General features: G+C 43.9%; 1 protein-coding gene across 39 annotated transcripts in view; it reads left to right on the forward strand.

Annotated features, from left to right (window-relative positions):
- The window catches only part of NRXN3 (neurexin 3), a 1,052,972-nt gene that overhangs the window by 73,647 nt on the left and 958,909 nt on the right, over positions 1 to 20,416 (forward strand). For 33 of the 39 annotated variants that reach the window (XM_052782846.1, XM_052782845.1, XM_052782867.1 and 30 more), the window contains one exon: positions 12,186 to 12,203. The exons of the other annotated variants lie outside the window; for them this stretch is intronic. In XM_052782846.1, coding sequence (XP_052638806.1) covers positions 12,186 to 12,203 — 18 coding nt within the window. The remainder of the gene's footprint in view (positions 1 to 12,185; positions 12,204 to 20,416) is intronic. 39 annotated transcript variants of the gene reach the window in all.

Here is a 20,416-nt window from a genome sequence, read left to right on the forward strand (position 1 = left end):
GATGACTTCTATTTAATTTAAATATATATATTGCAGCAGCAAATACAGCAATAACATGGAATATAAAATCCACTAACACATACTCTAAAAATGATATGTAAGTGTAGGAGGGAAAGCAAAAGAAGACACATTTCTTCTGATTACTCATGCTGTATTTGGAGTGATTATTGTAAGTTGGAGGAACATGCACTATATATTTTTATGTGTAATAAATAGAGTTCTCACTTTACAGGCACACTGGATCTCCATCCTAATTGGAATTGGAGTGAATGAATCAATAATTAGTTGATACTTACTTATACCAAACCCAGAGGCATGCTAAGTGCATTATAGATACCAAGTAAATTTCAAGATGATGGTCTTTATTTTCAAATCAGTAGGCAATTCAGGGAGGTGAGCGTTTAGAACAGGAGACTGTGAGTGGTTCCTTGGCCAGAGAGACCTACTAAAGCACAAATCTTAGCACGTGATGGCACCAGGTAGCTAACCAGCCCTGTGGCAGCCTTTTCTGAGGAGTCTTTCCCTTAGAGCTGTTCCGCACTGGGGAGCGGGTGGGTGAGAGAGAGAGAGAGAGAGAGACAGTGTGCAGGGATTTTTCTGGAGGCTTGTCCTGGTTTCAGCTGGGATAGAGTTAATTGTCTTCCTAGTAGCTGGCATAGTGCTATGTTTTGAGTTCAGTATGAGAAGAATGTTGATAACACTGATGTTTTCAGTTGTTGCTCAGTAGTGTTTAGACTAAAGTCAAGGATTTTTCAGCTTCTCATGCCCAGCCAGCGAGAAAGCTGGAGGGGCACAAGAAGTTGGGAGGGGACACAGCCAGGGCACCTGACCCAAACTGGCCAACGGTGTATTCCATACCATGGGACGTCCCATCTAGTATAGGAACGGGGAAGTGGGGGCAGGGAATCGCCACTCGGGGGACTGGCTGGGTGTCGGTCGGCAGGTGGTGAGCAATTGCACTGCGCATCATTTGTACATTCCAATCCTTTCATTATTACTGCTGTCATTTTATTAGTGTTATCATTATCATTATTAGTTTCTTCTTTTCTGTTCTATTAAACCGTTCTTATCTCAACCCACGGGTTTTGCTTCTTTTCCCGATTTTCTCCCCCATCCCACTGGGTGGGGGGGAGTGAGTGAGCGGCTGCGTGGTGCTTAGTTGCTGGCTGGGGTTAAACCACGACAAGGCTCAACAGCAAATGGTGTAATAAAATAGATATTTTAATACAATATAATCAAAAGAGGAATATAGGTAGCAAGTAGATCTTGTATCACTTCAGAGGCTGGGAACCCTGCTTTCACGCAGCATCAGATGGACCTTGGATGGATTTTCCTCCTCCTTCCCATGCTGTAGTGCCTTTTATTTTGTGTAGCAAACAGAATTATGTATCTTCTCCTGATGGGTTGCGATGTTATTTCTGCCATAACACCCACCAGCACACAGCAGAGGCTAGCACAGGGCACTCCAGCAGGTTCCCACATGGTGGCTACTCCTGCTAACATACGGGCTGCTCAGGCCCTAAGGTCAAGGCCCAACAGAGCAGACGTGGCCTGCTAAAGATCACTAACTCCTTGAATACAGTGTCTTCTGCAAGGCTTCCAATACAGAACTGAGTTACAAATTAATCCAATCTGAATCTTGTAATAAACCTAGATTTGATTCTGTATTAGCTATGATCAGTATTGAGAAAGAACGTGCAAATTTTATTTCCCCATCCCCCCCCTTTTTTCAGGAAGAGTTGTATAATCTCGGGAATCTTAGGGAGGTATGTAACATTGCGTGAGTTGGATTCAGTGGTGAAATGCTAATAATTCTACTTAGACCTTCCAACAAAGAGGTACCATGATATTGAAGATACAATATCTGGGCTATTGGGTGGAGCCTGCCAGAGGTCCCTTTTAATGTGGAAAATGCCATCTCCTGATTTCTGCGGGACATATGTGTGCCTTGCAGATGGATGTACTATGCCGTTTCTGTATTGGGACACTGCGATGCAGCACAAGGAGTGTTGGCATATGGTGCTAGTAATTGCCAGGTGTAACTGGGCAAAGGAGTGTTCGTCGCCCTCCAAGGCTGCACAAGCTGCTCCTTCTTCAGAGCTGAGGTGGTGGCCTCTGAGGCCAGTGGTACGGGATGTCCTCCCGGCTGGGGCCTGGCACCCAGGCCTGCTGTGAGCAGGGGAGGGCTCAGATAGCACAGAGCTCAACCAGTGGAGCAACATCTGTCTTCCTGCCTCATGTAAGATTAGGTTGGCAGCAGAAGTGGGGATCGGGAGTTTTCCTCTTTGCAGGTTTCCCCCTTGTTCTGCAGCAGCTGACCCTTTCCAGAGCAGGCTGGGTAGGAGTAAGCAGTGCTGACAATGAGAGTCAGGCGGGTTTGGAGTAAGGGTCCCCCTTCCTCTCCCTCTGCCCTTGTCTGACTAGGCTAGTGACAGCCTTCTGCGGCTCCAGCCCTGCTTCTTGAGATTGCTCTGAGGGGAATATTAACATCCCGTAATAACTCGGTCAGACTTATTGAGGGATTTGTTTTATTAATTCCAAGACTGGGTACAGCAAATAGATTATAGGTTGGGCCACTTCATAGGCTTAATGAGCCCTTTCTCTGCTTACTTACTTTCCAAATCTCCTTGTGCTAACTTTTTTCTGTTCTTTGTGTTACTATTTATTGAATATCCTCAGTGCTGTATATGTCACAGGGAATATGCCCGAAGTTCATTCCTGTCCATCATTTTTTGGATGATAGGAGACGAATAGTTGCAGCACAATTTTGGATTTGGGGGTAGTAAATGCCTTTGGTAGCTCCCATGATGATGCTCTGAGAACAAGACAAAGCTGAAAATACTCAGCATGCGTGCAGGTTCTTGCTCAGCAAGAGAGGTACTCTCTGTGGCATGTGGTGGGTAGTACCCTGGTTTCCAGTCTCTGTGTCAGTCTTGCAGGTGATGCAGACAAAGGTGAAATACCACTCGCCTGATTTCAGTACTTTGAGCAGATAGCAGAGTGCCTGCAGTGAAGCTAGTTTTTAGCTTCTTGGGTCATATGGCTAGTTCACTTTAGCGTAAGCCACAAGACTGCTCAAAAATAGTTAATTTTTGTGGTGGTCAGCACGGGAAAGTCCACTGTTGTGCATCATCATCACCAAGCTCCTTGTTGTCTTTATGTCCTGATAACCTTCTAGCATTATTGCCTTTGCTGGATCTGAGAAGAAGTAGCTATGTTGGTGAATCCAGGGAAGGCATTCCTGGTGGGGAGGGTATTTCATTTAGGGGGATCCATCCAGTTACCATCCCTTCCTGATGCCTAAATCAATTAAAATAGGAAGGCCATTGGAGAGAAACCATCTCCTGTATCCCTAAGATCTGTTGTGTGAGTCACCTCCAGCTTACAAGAACATCTCTTGCTATGATACGATGCAGCTACTGAAGTGTCACATTGGTTGATTTAGTTCTTGTTAAAGTCAAGAGAAAATTGGGCTTGTAATGGGAAGCTAGTTTCAACTGTAATTAGAACATGAGGAAGCAACTGTCCATGGGAATGTAACTCTCTTGCAAGTAGCTTTTGAAAGGCTTTGCAAAGCGTGAGGCGCTCTCATCTTGAAGGGAAAACTGAATTAGGATAGGAGTTTCCAGCTGTAAATGGTTGCATGGAAGCAGGTACAGAGATACCTAGGTAATGTTACAGAATTGTGAAAAAACGGGCAGAAGTATAAGCAATGTACGCTTTTAGAAGGTCAAAGGTTCTTGTTTCATCTGAGGTGGGAGGGAAAGAGAAATCATCTTCCTCTTTTTACCACTGAAGATGACCTATGAAAACACAAAAACAACTTTCTATGTAACCCTGCCACTGCTCCCAATATATGAATGGCTTATAAATAGTGGTCCCAAATATTGTAGCTAAAGGCAGGAAAGTCATTTAGTCCCCTTTTTTTCTGTGAGTGGCCACTTAGGTGGAAAAAGCTTTGGCACTTCTAGTATGTAACATGATGAACCATATGGCGGCTTTTGCCATTTGCATGAAACATTGAATGACAAATCATAGTGTTTGTGGAGGAGACTGTGTACTGTACGTGTGTAACTTGGGAACACACTATCAGAGTGTCCTAGTTTTTCTATGATATGCTTTGTTTGTTCTCTGGTATCTATTCCTCCTTCACAGGAGCTATAGCTTGTTCTTGGCCCAAGTGTTGCAAGTGAATTCTAGGGCAGATGAGTGCTCTTTATAGGGCTGTGTGTGTGATACTGCTAATCAGAGAAGAGGGGGTCTGGATCTGCACCAGGCCCTGGTGAGGAACAAGGATCTCCAGAGAGGTAGAGTGCTCTTAGGCTGATTTGTTCAAACACAGTCTGTATTTCTTATTCATAAACTTGTCAGCCTGTGTTTTTGACAAGAATAATAGCTTTGTTCTCATTGGATTTTTGGCCAGATTGTGTAGTACTGTATGCCCTAGGGGAGGGACAGGCTTCAGATGGGTTTAGACGTGTGCTAAAATATACTAGTTACACAAATGGCCCAGTATGAGTAGCTCAAGGATAAAATTCAAAACTGGTCCTGCTGTAGATTAACTTAGATGTCTTTTCACTGTAGGCACAGGATGGCTGCCATATGCAGAGGGTCTTGATGGACCAGCACTCTTCAGTTTAGAAAAGAAGTGGCTAAAGCAGGACGTAAGGTAGATAGTTATAATTATGTGTGCTGTGGTGATGCTGAATAGGGAATGTTTATTCATAGTATTTTATGAAGCAACAGGTAGGGGATGCCCAATGTGATGTATTCAGCTGCAGGTTTTAAATGAACAAACAAAAATACTGTTTCACACTGCATCAATTCTAGTTCCAGAAGAGACCAGAGAAATTTAAGGAGGGAAAAGTCCATCAAGGACTGTTAAACATTTTGGTCATGATGCAACCTCCACCAGTCTGTCATTGCTGGAAGCTGTTGATAAGGGTACTATGAATTTTCTCATTTCCTTTGACTCTTCCCTGAGTACCTGTGCTTGGCTGCTGTCAGGGGCTCAGCCTTAGTGTCTGCCCTGCTCCATTACCGAAGCTCTTGGCTTGTGATGCCTGGCAGCTGTTACTGACAGGATTGTCTGGGGAGAGTGCGTTTTGAATTAGAATAATAAAATTGTAGAAAATGGGATTGGAAAAGGTCTCAAGGGCCAACTAGTCTTTCCAAGACAAAATCAGGTGTATCTGAAAAATTAATGAGAAATACTTGTCTAGTCTTTCCTTAATAGTCTCTGAGGCTGGTGGCTAACTCCCAGTAGCCAAGCTATTCCAGAGCCTCCCTACTCTGTTGCTACCAAATTTTTCTAACATTAAACCAAAACTTCCCTTTCTGCATCATAAGTTTCTTCTCATTCTATCCATGGTGAATATGGAAGGCACTTTGTTTTTTTCTGCTTGCACCTGCCCTTCAGAAGTTATACAGTTATATATCTTTGTGTGCTCCACAAGACTGTGAACACAACTGGCTGAGTGGAGAGTACAGAGGTGCTGTGCATAACATCAGGGAGCAAATCCTCTATTTCCTCCAGCACCCAGGCACCTAGGATGAGATAGAAAGAAGCTTCATCTTGGAATGCTCAGGCAATGTATCTAGGCAGTTTAAGTGAAGATCAACAGATTGTTTGGAGGGCACCAAGTAATTAAATTCCAGTTGGATTTTTGCTAGTAGTAGGCTACAGAACTGTTGACTTTTTCCCCAGCAATGTAGCCAGGGCCCCAAGGAATGTACATGAGCATATTTGTTGGGATGTGTGGGAGAGGATGGTACTTTCACTGAAAGCCGTGAAATCAGCAAGCAGCTTTATCTAAGAATAGTAATGATACAGAGTTAATTAGAGGGATTATTATGAATTCATTTCTTTAAGATTTTTTTTTGTTGGTTTTTTTTACTCTTACTGGAGCTGAGTAACTCTGTGCATTGTTTCTGAAAGCAGCAGGCATACTTAATCCATCTATACCATGTTGATATCAAAGTACTTCTCTAAATGGCCAGGCAATTGTAGCAAAACCATAGTGGCTTGCAGATGTGTCCCCAGCTAGCTATAGCGCACACTCTGCCTGAGTGTCTTCGTTGCCTGAGAGGAGAAAGCTTGGTCCCTTGTGGTAAAGGGTCTGTTTTCTTTAGTAGATATAGGATCCACTCAAACTTCATATGCTTTAGAAGGTGACATACTGAGGCACGTGTCAGTCAACCTCGCATTTGACGCTGTGGAGAGGGCAGGCTGCCCACAACATTAATGCAGACAGTATGGAGAAGAGCATTGGAGACATCAAATCACTGTTAATCATTCAGATAAGATTTGAAATCAAATCCCTTCAACTCATTTAAATCAGGAGTGCTTCAAAATCACATGGCACTTTTAGTAGAATCAGCCAAGTTTCATTCTGCCTCTTTAAGTAGTTCTTGTTGTTCTAACTCTGACATGCTAAACTGCTGTATGGTGTTCCTATAAGCTGTTAAACATCTGTCTCTTTCACTTCAGAGCTGGCTGCATTTCAGTATTGGATGAATGATTCCTATATTCACAGCTAGTAAGTGCTTTGGGATCCCAAGAATTAGCTGTGCAAAGGCACAGTACCACAAATGTCTGCAATTCTATGCAACGTATCAAGTGAGTACTATTCCTGAGAGACTGAAGCCTAAGAGATCCTGTAGGACAGAGGACACAGAGAAATGTAATTGATTGTAATGAACTTGTTTGTGTATGTGTCACCACTTGTCTCTACTGAATAAAATCAGAAGTGTTGAACACTCCATTAACACAAATTACAGGGTCCTATTCTTCTGGAGTGAGACAATAAGGCCTACACCTGCTAGTACTGTGAAGTTCTTCATGATCCCAGTGTGCAGCTCAATGACAGACATCATAGGCTCAAGTGGTCTTGGATTTGTTTCAGTGTCCTGAACATTTAGCAAATTAAATAGAATTTACTTCTGTGGCAATTCCATTGGAATCAGTGGAAGGGTACTGGGGATGGAGCCTACTACCAGAGTAAGACAAAAGATGTTGAGTAAATATGAGGGATGAAATCATGACACTATCACAGTAACTGTCAAGTCTTTTATGAATTTAATGGAGCCAAGATTTTAAGCTGGTTAACCATAAATACAACAATCTTCAAAGTGCCTATCTCCTGCCTGAGCATGGGCACTACAGGGCTGTTGTGCTAATGCTTGGAATTGATCTCATTACAGAGCCTGTCTTTACCCAAGCAAATTGTTGTTAGAAGCTGTTTATACAATGTAAATGCTGTTTCTTTTTATGTCGCTATAACCCTCCCAGGTGGCTTTGAACCACTGTGTCCTGAAGAGAAAGACAAGGAATCTGTACAGTTTTGCAGCAACAACACCGGTCCCTAACAGCTTGGCATAGGAGGTGAAGTAGGACCGTATGTTTACCTTTACCTTAAGAGACCAGGTTAGGATGGAATGCGACCACTTGCCAAATCAGCATCTGGAATTAACACTTTGTTTGATAAAGTATCAAATTAATGAAGACTTTGCTCATTGCAATTTGAGGGCTTTCCAGCTCAGCCAAAATGCAGCTCTTCATTGTATTGTTAAAATGTTGCATCAGAGCTCAGTTGCATCAGAGCTCAGTTAAGAGGAAATCACCCGGTTCTGAGTCACCAGCATCTCTTACTACCACACCACAGGAGTCCAGGCTGGCTCATCACGTATCTTTTGAATCATTTCACAGGCTGCCATAAATGCATCAATCTATGGTCTCTGAACTGTTCTCATATGTATCAGTAAGTCAAAGTAAGTGACTGAGAGTTCCCAACCAGGCATGCTTCTGCCAGTGAAATTGTACCTATATCCATTTTCTGTATTTGCAGCATGATGAGAGCCAAATCTGCTTTAGAAAAGCTTTTTTTAGGTGTTGGTAACTGAATGAGCTTCAGCATAAGGTCATTTTCCTGTCTAAAGGCAGGATCTCCTCTTATTTGGGAGTGGGTCTCCAATGACAAAGAGATGCCTCTAAGTGTTTTAACTTTTGCCCTCCTCCTCTCCCTGGTTTCTGTCTGCTCCCCAGTCATTTCCACACAGTGGCATTCAGGGAGAGGGTAACTAGAGAGCCCTGGAGGAGGATGCCAGAGAGCTTGAGGGACTCGTAGCACAAGAGAGTGCCATTCACTTCGAGGTGCTTATTTCCACTTAGCCTAGGATGCTTCTGCCCAACAGCTGGTTTGGGATGTGTGAATTCAGTCAGTGGGTCTCAGTTTAGCTGGCAGAAGATGGGTGTCCACAGCCCATCAAAGCAGGGTACAAGATTGAATGGACCATGGAGATGGGAATCGAAAGCAGGTTTCTTCAGGTCAAGGTGATGTGTACTGGTAGGGCTGGTGTGCATAGAAAGTCTGTGCTGTCCTTGTCTTCCAGTTGGAGAGAGAAGTGTACTCTCATCACACCTTCCCTTATTGCTAAACTTCTTGTTAAAAAAGTTAGAGTTAAAAATAACTCGGATGTTTCCTCTACAGGCAGGGGAATGACCTGAGCTATAATAATGTTTGCTTTGTTCCTCCTGCTCCCCGTCATCCTTCTCCTTCCCTTTCCACCCCACCCAGATGGCTGGAGCTGCACCAGACAAAGGCAGCAGCCCTGCTGATCCCTCTTTCAACCCAGCTATTAACATCAAAGAACCAAAGCAAACAGCACCGGCTTGCGGCTCAGCCCTTTACAAAGGAGCAATAAATGGGCTCTTGTGTATAGGATAAAGCAAACTCTGCCTTGTCTTTTGTTAAGAGGCAGACCTTTCTGTGTTTGAAGTGCTCTGAGCTGGAGAAAGCGGAGAAACCTCCATCTGCATGGCAGTAAGTCGCATGGTCTCCGGGCTTTTTGTTAGCCATGGGTTCTGCACACTCCCTGTTTGATCGGGGAATGCTGTACCTCCTCAGTCCCTGTGGCAGGTAGGAGGTCCCTGTGGGGGAGGAAGGTAGTGCTGATGGAAGGGAGAGTAGGAACATGTTTTAAACAGTCCTTTTGAAAACAAACCAGAAAAACATGAAGAGAATTTGAGAGAACGTCTCAGATGATAGGGACTGAAGGAGAGTCAACTCAGCTCCCAAAATCTGGTCACTCTGCCTATTTGCCATCTCTATCTTCAACCTTTCTTGAGGCATTAGATTTTTTCTAATTGTGGAGCCACCAGCCATAAGGTACTGCATCAGAGGTTTCTTATTAAGGGTCCCCTTTGTCAATATATGCAACCACAGTTTTAATTGTGCAGCACAGTGGAGTGGCACACCACACTGCAGAGGTGTTTTGGGGTTTCCCATGAGGACTTGCATGGCAGTTTCAATTGTGTGCCACAGTGGTATTTATTGTAGGGTCTTTTGTGAGGACTGACTGGCTATATACCATTTTTGTCTTCACAAAGAAAACAGTGCTTTCTCATGTGTGTTTTAAAATAAAAAACAAGTACTTTCACCACTTGAAAATCAGCATTTGCTAGCAGATACCACATGGGGGGGTGTCTGCAGTACAAGAAACTCCCTTTGTATTTAGTATGGGAAGTAACACTAATCACCTGGGCTGCTGCATAGGTAAATACTGCAAAAGTGTTGCAAACAGTGACTTCTCTGATGCAACTAGTGTATACAGAAATTGTGTTGGGTGGACTCTTTCCAAAAAAGATACAGCAAAAAGAAAGCTAAGAGTAAAACCAGTGAGCATTGAGGATGCCTGCTCTTAGGGACACTGGACAAAAAAAATACGGGTAAAAGGAAATCCCCTTGCTGTCTGCCCTTTCTTACTTGCCACTGAGAAACTACATTTTAGAGAAGCTTGTGTAGCTCTTAACACTTCTTTGTTCCCCTGTTTAACAGCTTCATGACCTGTTTAATTCATGCACAGTTAAATAAGTATTATTTCAAGCAGTGTATCAGTTACAGCCCACTGCCTCTTCTCTCATTTGCTTAATGTGTTTATCCCTTGCTCACCCTTGGTTAGCTCTTTCCTTTGCCCTTTCTGTCTGCTGATCCTTTTTATTCCCTAAACATCCCACGGGTTTTCTCCTGGAGCACAGACACAGACACTGTGCATGCACATGCACAGGTGAGGGTGCATGCTGTTCCTGGGTGCCCGAGGTAGCTGGGGCTGCAGCTGTGCCCGCTCCTTTGTCAGGCGTGCAGGGGGGCTGAGAGGACAGCATGGGTCTAGAGCTTTGTACCTGCTTAAGCATAGGCTTTGGGGCAGCTGCTGGATTATCAGAAACATTTGCAGTACCTTATGGTACTCCCTTCTTCCTCTTCTGAAACGTGTGATCATCTCTGACTGCCACTGATTTTCCCAAGCAACATCTCAAGTCCTAGCTGTGGACTTGTAAATTCTTTGGCATAGTGCTCACGTTCTACAGTGGTGTTTAAGGGTCTGCTCCTTCCTTCTGCCCCTGCTCTCACCTCCTTTTGCCTTCCATCCTCAGTGCATGCATCACTGCCTGACAATTGTTTTCTTTTTCTACCTAAAAATAATTACTTTCAGGCAAACTTTCAGTGCTAAGTGTCTTTCCAGGCTTGCATGCCAAGCCTCCAGTTCTTGGATACAATTATGTGTTAAAACAGGAAAGGCAACAAATAACACTCATCAGATCTGACATATATGTTTAGTAGAAGCTATGGAAATTAAATGAGTTGATGCAACAGTCCCTCCCCTCTTTGTGCATTGTTTTATTTGGGTTATTACCTCCTTAGGGAAGGATGGCTTGATATATGTATGATGTACCACAGGGACTTTTCCTCAAATTATTCTGGAGCCATTACAAAGTGATAAACAAAAAGCAACAAAAGGTGATAAACAAAAAGCAACGTGCACAGGAATCACTCACCACTGAAATGCAAGTGTCTTGAGAAGACAAGTGGCACCAGTTTCACAGCAACACAGCTGGTTTGGACAGGAAGGGGGAATACTGATGGAAATTGGAGGGGATATTTGGGGAAGGAGAATGCATTCTTAGACCTTGGTATGTAGCGAAAGCACCCAGCATGTCATGCTCCTAGACTTGTGGCAGAAGTGGGCCAGGACCTGTAGTAGTCCAAATCATTAATGTATTGCTTTAAAGTCTTACTAGAAAGATGATACCTGCAGCAGCACAACTTCTGGGCAAGGTGCAAGCCTTCAGGGAAGAACGCTACGTAGGGACCTGGCCCCACTGTTTCCTCAAGCAAGTTCATTTTCTTATTTTGGAGGGCTGCCTTGGGAGGAAAATACTGATCTAGTCTAATCCCGTGAGATTTCAGGGGTTCTTCCCTCATGGTGTTACGATATGTGTAGCTATTCAGAGCAAGACTAAACTTGGGATGCTAAAAAAATTGAGAGGCATTTTTTTAAAGCACATTCTCTGGGATTGGTGGGCTCTGCCCAAAACAGGCACTACATTCACAGATATGCCTTTTCTGTGATTGATACTATCAGTTACATAGTCTTGCTCCTCTCTTTTTTAGAGGACTAATTTATTCTGGGATTTATGTGATTGATTCTGAAAAGCGGTCTTATGTCACAAAGAGAAAAAAGTACTGACTGACATTTGGTCTGAATTCAGCATCTTGTGGAAAGACAACATGTGGGACATGCAAGCCTCTGGCACTTCTCTCCCACCCCTGCTGCTGTCTGCAATGAAGGATGTTGTTTTGGGAATGATGGGCAAGAGGAATGAAAAGGAATAGGCTCTCTTCTGGACTTGGGACTATGTTGAGTGTCTTGCACCTGGTCATAAATTCACATGGCCCCTCACAAAAGGGGAGCAGGTTCTTTTCTTTTTTCTGAAAACTTGCTTGAATTTATGTGCAATAGAAACCTACTGCAGGCAGGTTGTTTTTTGTTTCTTTCTTTTGCATTTGTGTGTGAAAAACAGTAGAATATTTTAACCAATATTCTTACAGGAACTGACGTGGCTTGGTTCTATCTGATTCCAGGAACTCTCTCTCCGGACAGATATGATGGTGGATTTACTTTTACATGCACAGTGGAGAGGGAGCCACTGCCTCCTCCCTTGCATGGCTGGGTGCTTGACTGCAGATGGGTGGCCTTCAAACAAACCTAATTACTTCTGGTTTTGCATGAAATTGATTTCCATGCAAGGATACTGAGTTGCTGTGTGCATCTCTAATGGCTTTTTTATCTTCTCTCTCTCTCTTTTCCTTTTCTCCCTTCTGCTTGCCATGAAAACACCTCGACAGATGTCAATCATATTCCAGGTAAGTGTTGCTTTTGCTGAGCTGAAAGGCTGTTCTTTAAGGAGTGGTGGTGCGCAGTTACTAGGGGCAGAAATTTCATCCTGCTTCATGAGAGTGTACAGAACAAGCCTTCATACTGGACATCACAGGGTCTGGATTGCAAAGTCTTTGCTAAAAGGAGGGCTCCATAGTAGCAAAGGTCGCAAACTTCCCTTTTCAGAGATTACATTGTGTTGGTCAGTTAAAGGGATGTTTTCTGAATGAAAATTACATTGAACGTTGCATTATATACAGTTTATTTCTGATATATAGGTGTGTAGTCTGGCATACAAATCTAGTTTGGTCATTTTCCTCCTTCTGCTGCAGTCTACTCCATTTGCTAGTCTCACTGATTACCTGTTGAGTTTCATTTCCACTAACAAAGGGTTGTTTTCTTGTTGTTTTATTTTAGGTTTTAAAAACCAGTGAGTGTCTTTCTGTCCGAATGTGAATGTGTGATCCTATCTAGGTATCAAAACTGTAATTCCTGACAGGGCACAAATGATTAATTTAAAAGGAAGAAAGAACGTGTGCTTTATGTGCTTGTTTATTTGGGACTTCTTCCCCAAGGAAGTATTTTACCACGGAGAACTCCAAACCTCCCTTCCCAGATTGCTCCCTCATTGCCGGAAGGATCTGAGTCCCCCAACTTCAGCTACAAGGGTTAATCGAACTAGACCACCTTACGCTGTAGTCCACATCCTGCTGCAACTGAAGCTTAGGAAACTAAATTTTTACCTCACGCTTAGGCAGCTCCTCCTGGTTTATCATTATGTGAAATGAAAGTGAGAGCCCAGGGAAGCAGCTGGCATTGCCCTTGCTGGAGTGGGATGATGGGAACATCAAGACTCTTTTCCTACTCAACGTTCTGCATAATTCTTGCTAAACCTGACCTGGACCTGGAATGAGTTCTCAGTTCAATTTGCTTCTTTTCTACACTTGGATAATCAGATTTTGTGAAACACTTCGGAGAGGCGCAGTGAGGGACTGCCGCTTGGGTAATTTCCCTGCATATTTAGCCTTTTGGCTTCTCTCGTCAGCCCCCTTTTTGTTTTGCTGAGGTCCCCTGCATTCTGTGTGCATCTCAGCTGGCAACAATGGAGGTGGAAGTGGCCAAATGGCAAATGTTGTCTGGCATGCCTTGGAAAGAAAGGCTCTGTCAGCCTTAACATTGAATCTTTTCAGTGACCCACGGGGCTGAACATGTACCTTCTCTGTCCCAGTCTGAGGTGTTCAGGAACTCCTGTCTCTTCTCATCTTGGCAGGATCTGACAGGACATGCACCAAGGGCTCGGGGTCACAAGTCTCTCCACCACGTCCTGAAGCTGTTGGTGTCTGTGGCAGAGGAGGATGGTTGAATTGGGAATGCCTGGCCTTGCTATGCTCTACCAGTAGGACTCATGATATTATGCCATAAATGAGTGTTGCCTCTAACAACATCAGGGCCATCTCCAAGGCCTGCACAGTGTGCAGGGGATGACAGCATGACTAGTAGGGGCCCAAGCAGAGGTGGCACAACCAGTACAGGACCATGCTGCTGTTACTGTGGGCACCCTGGAGTGGTTCATCCTTCTGCTCTCTGAATGGGCTCTTCTGCCCCACTGCCCTCTTATTCTCATAATTTATATGCTTGTATGTGCATTTTTTGTTCTTCCATCGCTCATACACATGTGGTCTTGTTCTCAGGACTGCTGTGTGCTTTCTCACACGGATTTCTACTCACATGTGAATGTTCTTTTCCATGTGCTGTCACACTCATCTGTATGTTTTCAGTCTGACAATTACCCACACCTCATTATTGGACTCTGTAACTGTTTACTCCTACGCAGTCTAATCCCTCTGCTCAGCTCCCTCCCCCGGGGAGGACACTGGCATTGCTGCGTGACTGCGCAGCAACATGGACCACCAGGAGGGTTTGGGTGAGCACTTCCCCTCTGCCCGGCTGTGCAGAGGCTTTCTTCCTATTTGGCCATCCAGCTATCTGTATTGTGAGGACAGAGCCCCAGGCCCCTGTCAAAATGGTTACTTTAACCATCCACTGTTTGCAAGACAAATTAGGGATTTTATGAGCTAGTGGTAACTATTTTCCCACAGGTAGCAGAAGGGCTGTAAAGAGCCCCTTGATTAACTGGTTAATTTTTATTTTTGAACAGACTGGTTAGAACTAATTCCCCAGTAAGAGAAGGTAGCTGTGAATAGGTTGGGGCTGGCAGCAGTGGGGACCACAGGGCTCTGCTGGGTGCAGTTCCTGCAAGGTGCAAAGAGGTTGGTCTTGTTCAAAGTAACCAGAAATGTGTAATGAACCTTCCCTGGCTGCAAGGTCTCTGCTTGTGAAGAAGGGGTACTCTGGCAATAGGGGCTGGTGTGCTATACTCCTTTTAAGAGCCAGCTGAAGATCCTGTCTGGCTTATTGCACAAATAAATAATTTGCAGCTGCCCTGCAAATGTTATGTCCCCGGTCACAAAATAACACCACCACATTGTAAGCAGCAAAGTCAAGCATTTAGAGCAGGACCCTGGAGCTGGGACTGTTGCTATCTGTACTCAGCTGGGTCACTGACTCGCTGTGTCATGTAGAGGAGAAATAACTTACCTTTCAGTACTTCAGTACTCACCTCACCTTCACAATGTGCTCAGAGATCTTGGGCTGAACATTATGGAGGTTAAGAGCCTTATTACAGAGGTTAAGTGCCTTGGCTGGGGAGTGGTGTGCAGCACAGACCAGAATGGATGCCTCCGTCACTTCTGCACAATATCAGCCCCTTTCTTTGCACCTTCTACTCTTTGCCAGTGGTCTAGGTTCTGAAAGACAAATTGTTGGGAAAAGACCAGTAGATCAAGGAGCAAGTGATATTCTTCTGTCTCACTTAGGTTTTTTTTTAGTGGAAGAATATATGCAAGAGAAAGAACTAAATATGGGTCCTTGATATTATGGTGACTGGTAGTGATACCTGGGGGGTGTTGAAGTTTAAATAGTGCTTTTCCTATTCATGCCACGCTTAACCCCTTTGTGGGAGAGATCTTCAGATGTTCATGGGGAGGAGGCTAAGAGATGAAGTTCTAGGCATTTTGCTGTTATGGTTTTACTGCTGACTAGAGTTTGCACGTAACTGAATGGACACAACCCAGTAGAAATGACCTAGTTAGCTGGGGCCCTGAGGAAAAATTAGTCCTTGTTTGCCTGAACAACTCCTTCATAAGGATCCAGAGATCCTGGAAGGCACAAGCATACTAGCTCTTTTTTGATCGGTCTTTAATCTTTCAAATTCCATCTTTTAATGCTTCTTTGCCTTCTTCATCGCAGCGCTGCTGTTTTAGTCTGTCTCCCTAACTCCATGTCATAGGGTCATTTAAGCAGTACCTGTATGCTGGCTTCTGCTTTCTTGAAGCTGAACTCTGCTTTTTGGGCATGAAGATGTGTGAATTGTGTTTCAGCCCATTTGAAGTTTCCTGTTTGCAGAAGTTTCTAGGTCAGAGTAAGAATCCACCCATGCCGTATCTTCAGTGCCACTCTCACAGGTGTTTGAAACCAGTTTGTACAGGCTTACGTTCTTCATAGGTGCCACTGTTGTTTTCATTCTTGAATACTCTTTGCACAGGCACTGCCCCCCAAATCTGATCTGAAATGTGAATGTTTTTCAGCTCCATGCACACCCATTTGCAACAATGTGGCAGTAGTGATCACTGTGGTCAGAGCACGAATTCATCTAGCCCAGAAGCATCTCTTTACGAAAGCAGATGCTTTGGAAGAAGTTTAAGAAATGCCATTAGCATTGGTGTTGTCCTGATATACCTTTGTGGTTTCTGGTAGTCACTTTTTTTAAGGACTTTCTGACCTGATATTGCATCCAGATCGTGGTGTTGTACAGTCATTGATGGACATATTTTCTCTGGATGTGTCCAGTTTTTGTTTTCTTAATCCACTTATATTTTTTAACTCCACAGTATCCTGTGATAATAAGTCCCATTGTTTAATCATTCAAATGTGGAAAGTACTTTCTTTCACTTGTTTTTACACCTGTTCCTTGAGAATTTCATTCAGTGACTCCTACTTGTGTTCTGACAAATAGGGGAAAAAAAAAAATTCCCCGTTCACCTGCTCTGTATTATTTGGGATTTTACCTCTTTCATATATATTGTCAGAGATGTCTTTTTCAAGCTGAAGAATTCTATTCTGTGCCTAACAGTTCTTTTCCCAACTGTGCACCTACTTGATCAGGTGCTCCGATTTGTAGTGATACACATCTTCTTATGGGTCAGCCATAAAGTGCATTCACCCTCAAGTCTTGCTACCTGTACATGTTCTCTTGTGTGTGTGGCCATCTTTGTGAACACTTGCATGTTTATTTTCATGCTTTCAAATGCCACCATGTTTGTAGCCCTCCCTTTGTGAATACTTCTAGGAATAAGCCACATGTAATGTCAGAATACTGTTTCTGCCATGGGAGAAAGGAGATAGTATGGTTTGGTCACTATTTCTGCACATAGATATTGGGGTAAATGACTTTCTCTTTGGCTTCTACCTCATGCTCTTATTCCTTTGATCACTTAGAGTAGGTGCCACTCTCCCTGACTCAATGCTCCCAATAATGACAAAACCTATCCTGGAATTACATAGCAGAGGAAGCAAAGGGTATGGAAAAGAGGAGGTAGCACAGCTGTTGTGTGTAATTGGATTGGAAGTGGGCCTCCGGCTACAATAACAGAACTGCACTCCCGGCTGGCCTGACTGCTGGGGCCTGCGAGGAGCCCCTTGGCTGTTGTGCATCATGGTTGAATCAAACAAAAATGACTGCTCCCCAGCCTGTGATACTGCTTTGCCCAGTTAGAAAAAACAGGCACCATGTATGCCAGCAGCCAAGGAATCAGGTCATTGTCTTGGCAAAGCTGACCTGTCTAGCAACTAAAAGGTCTGAACTAGGCCTGAGAATGATTTTTCCTCTTCATCCATTCTTCACATCTCTCAAGACAAGGGTTTTGCTTCTTCCTCTGAGTCCCATCCTTTGGCCCTGCTGGAATGCCCTCTTTTTCGTACAGGGGGACTCTTGGGGAGTCTTCCTTGGTCTTTGGGTTTTAGAAAACCTCAAGATGCCCATTTTAAGAGGGACCACATGGGAGGCAAGGGACTTGTCAGCTCTCCTGCCTGACTAGAAAAGGGAACTGCTGATGGAGCTGGGGTAGGAGGCTCAGAGGAGAAAAACAGCCTATTTTGTAAGGAATGACTGGTTTTAGGAAATTAGGAAAGGAGGTGTAAACAACAGACTCTATCACTCATCAGAGTGCTCTTCTCTATAGTAGATGTCATTTTATTTTTGGAAGAATCCCTGGTTTTCATGATTTCTTTCTTCAGCTCTGCCGTAAAGGATTTGCATGTATATCCTGGACCAGAGGGCACGATGCTCTGCCTCAGACATACACTGCAGCTGGCCCTGTTATTGTTTGAAAGGGTCATGGAGTCTGATACCCAGGGAAGGATCCTCTGTGGGCAAGCCTGCCCCTGGGGAGAGTTGGGCTGCTGCTGCAGCCTGGCAGTCTCTCTTCCTATTCATTAAGAGCTTTTGGGCTAATCATCTGGCGGCATCATTAAAAGGGAAATACTGAGGCTGCCCGCCTTAACAGAGCAATTCAGCAGCGCATGCACACCCCCACACACGTGCACACCCCCCGAGCATGGGCCCAGTAACATGGGACAAGCTATAATTAACTAGATGAAGGAGTCCATCTTCCTTTGTTGCTGCAATCAGTTGTCACTCTGAGCTGTGTTTTGTGCTCTCCCCACCTTCTTAGTTTTTGTGGCTTTATTTTTCCATTTTAAGTGCAAAGTACCCAAATGTGGTGCTGGGGGTGGGGACAGTGGGGGCGAGGATCAAACTGCTTCCAAGGTTTCCTTCATTTTCTCCTCCACCCTGAAAATTGCCCCTAGTAAATCCTTAAAGATGAGGACTACTGTTTAACTACATTGCTCTTCCATATCATTGTACTCTGAAGCTACTTTTAAAGATGTCCTTCTGGCTTCGTAAGAATCCAGTGTTGGCCCTTGATACTTTGTACAATTAGAGCCACTTAATTTTACTATTTTGATATAGAAAGCAGATGGTTCACAATTTAAAAAAAAAAATGTAGTTCTTTGAAATGTTACTTTGAGATCAAGGAAGATTAATATTAACCTTTAAGAAAATAATACTGATTTGGTAGTAGGTTAAAGAAATACCAAAAAACCTCCCAGACCTAAATAGGAAGAGTCAGTTGTGGCAGGCATAAATCATGGCCAGAGAGCAGACTTTATAAGTCTGTCTGCCCTCAGCAATGGACATGTTATTTTAATAACAAACCAGTGGTCTGAAGAAGAAGGCCACTTTCTCTTCACATTACTGATGAAACTCTGAAGAAGCTGGGGGTCCAAAGGCTGAGCACAAGCACAAGCATTATAATTATCTAAGAAACCTGTTGAGAGTCTTATTCCAAAGCCACGTGCTTGTCCTTACTGTCACTCATGTTTGAAGTTCAGGAATAGCAAGTCACCAGATTCCTGACTTTGACATAAAATTTCTTTGCAGGCAGATAAGAGGTTTTCCTAAACCTTTCCCGGACTACTTGCTATCCACCATTTTTGTTGGGCTGCGCTTGTGCCCAGCCAGTAGGTTATTGTAAGAATGACTAGACTGGTTTAGAAAAAGCACGCAACCCCTTGACCCTTGTGGCTCATGCAGGTTTGTGTCAACCTTTTCCCGGTTCTGCACTGACTGGGTTTGGAGCCCTGAGGCTTTAAGCTGGGTTTCTTGTTGAACAAATCTAAGATTAAAAGGAAAGCATGTTTCACCTGGATTTAGGTGGAAACTCAGATTTTCCTACAGGATTCCCCTGGAATGGGATGGCTGTTGGCACAAACAATGGTTGTGTATGTGGATAATGTGCTTTGGGGCCTGATGAGTTCATTTAGCATCCTGCTGAAAGCTTTGCTGGCCTTTATGGTTGATGCCCAAATAGCATGGTGATAGGTGTCCCCCCTGTTCTGACAAAATCTGGTCTAGTTTGCAGGTCTGAACAATTCCCACACCTCTTGCATTGGTTTGTTGGATGCCCTATTAGTTTGTTGTTGTCCAATAGCAAGTGCTACCCCATGCCACCCTGAGATGACTTTGACTTTTATCATTTGAGAATTGTCTTGTCATGTCTTGAAACTGATGTAAAGGTGAGACAATGATGTCAGTTCATGTTTTCCCTGTTGATTTTACTGTGACTAATTTGGGGCCTTTTTTACACATGCTGCAAATGTCACAGATTTTAGATCTCAATGGTTGAAGGTTTTGGTTGTTAATGAAATTTCGTTGGAGATAAATACACTAATTTTCACTCCTACTTAAAATTGCAAGGGAGGAAAATTTTCAGATGAGAAAAGCTGATATGTTATTTCATTATTTATATTATTCTATCTAATAGTGAATCTGGAATTCTGTTGGTGTTTTCTTTGTTAAAATAAGGATCTGTGTTGATGGACAACTTAAGAGATAATATTGGGTTTTTGCTATATCTCCAAGTCCACCCCCCTTTTTCTTCCTGTTTTAAAAAGGAAAAAGTAGCAGGGTGGGGGAGGGACATTATTTTTCACTAATCTCCCTACTTCCATTGTTCATTTGGGACTAGAAGATCAAGAGGTACATACAATACCACAGCTGCTGTTGTATTTCAAATTTGTCAAGAAGCAGAAAGAGTCAGAACATTTCTTAGGGAGACTCTCCTTCGCAGGCATTTGAACCAAGGCCAACTCGGGGGCCAGAATGGTGGGTACATTTGGGGGGTGTTCTCACTCCTGGACTGCAGGGAAAGGGCTCTGGGCTGCACCTGGCTGATGTGCCTGACAGATAGGGCACACAGCATTGGCCTTCCTGGAATACGGACAAAAGAGGTGTTGACATTCCTGACATTTTGAGATTTTTGTAGTTCCTTTGTGGCTGGTGGAGAGAGAAGGGGTCGTCTTACGGTGTGATTCAGAGTGTTTAATGCAGGCTCTTGCTTTGAAACCTCTCTGGAGGTTTCTCTTTGTCAGTGTCCCACCTCCCCAAGTGGACAAGGCCCCTGCCATCCCCAGCAGCTGCGCCTGTTGGTGCTGTGCCTCTTAGCCATGGCTTTCCTTCCCCGCAGTGTACGAGGCCTGAGGGCTTGGGACCTCTATCTCTGCTCTGTGTCTGATGTCC

The sequence above is a fragment of the Harpia harpyja genome, chromosome 3 (assembly GCF_026419915.1).
Source record: "Harpia harpyja isolate bHarHar1 chromosome 3, bHarHar1 primary haplotype, whole genome shotgun sequence".
NCBI lineage: Eukaryota > Metazoa > Chordata > Aves > Accipitriformes > Accipitridae > Harpia > Harpia harpyja.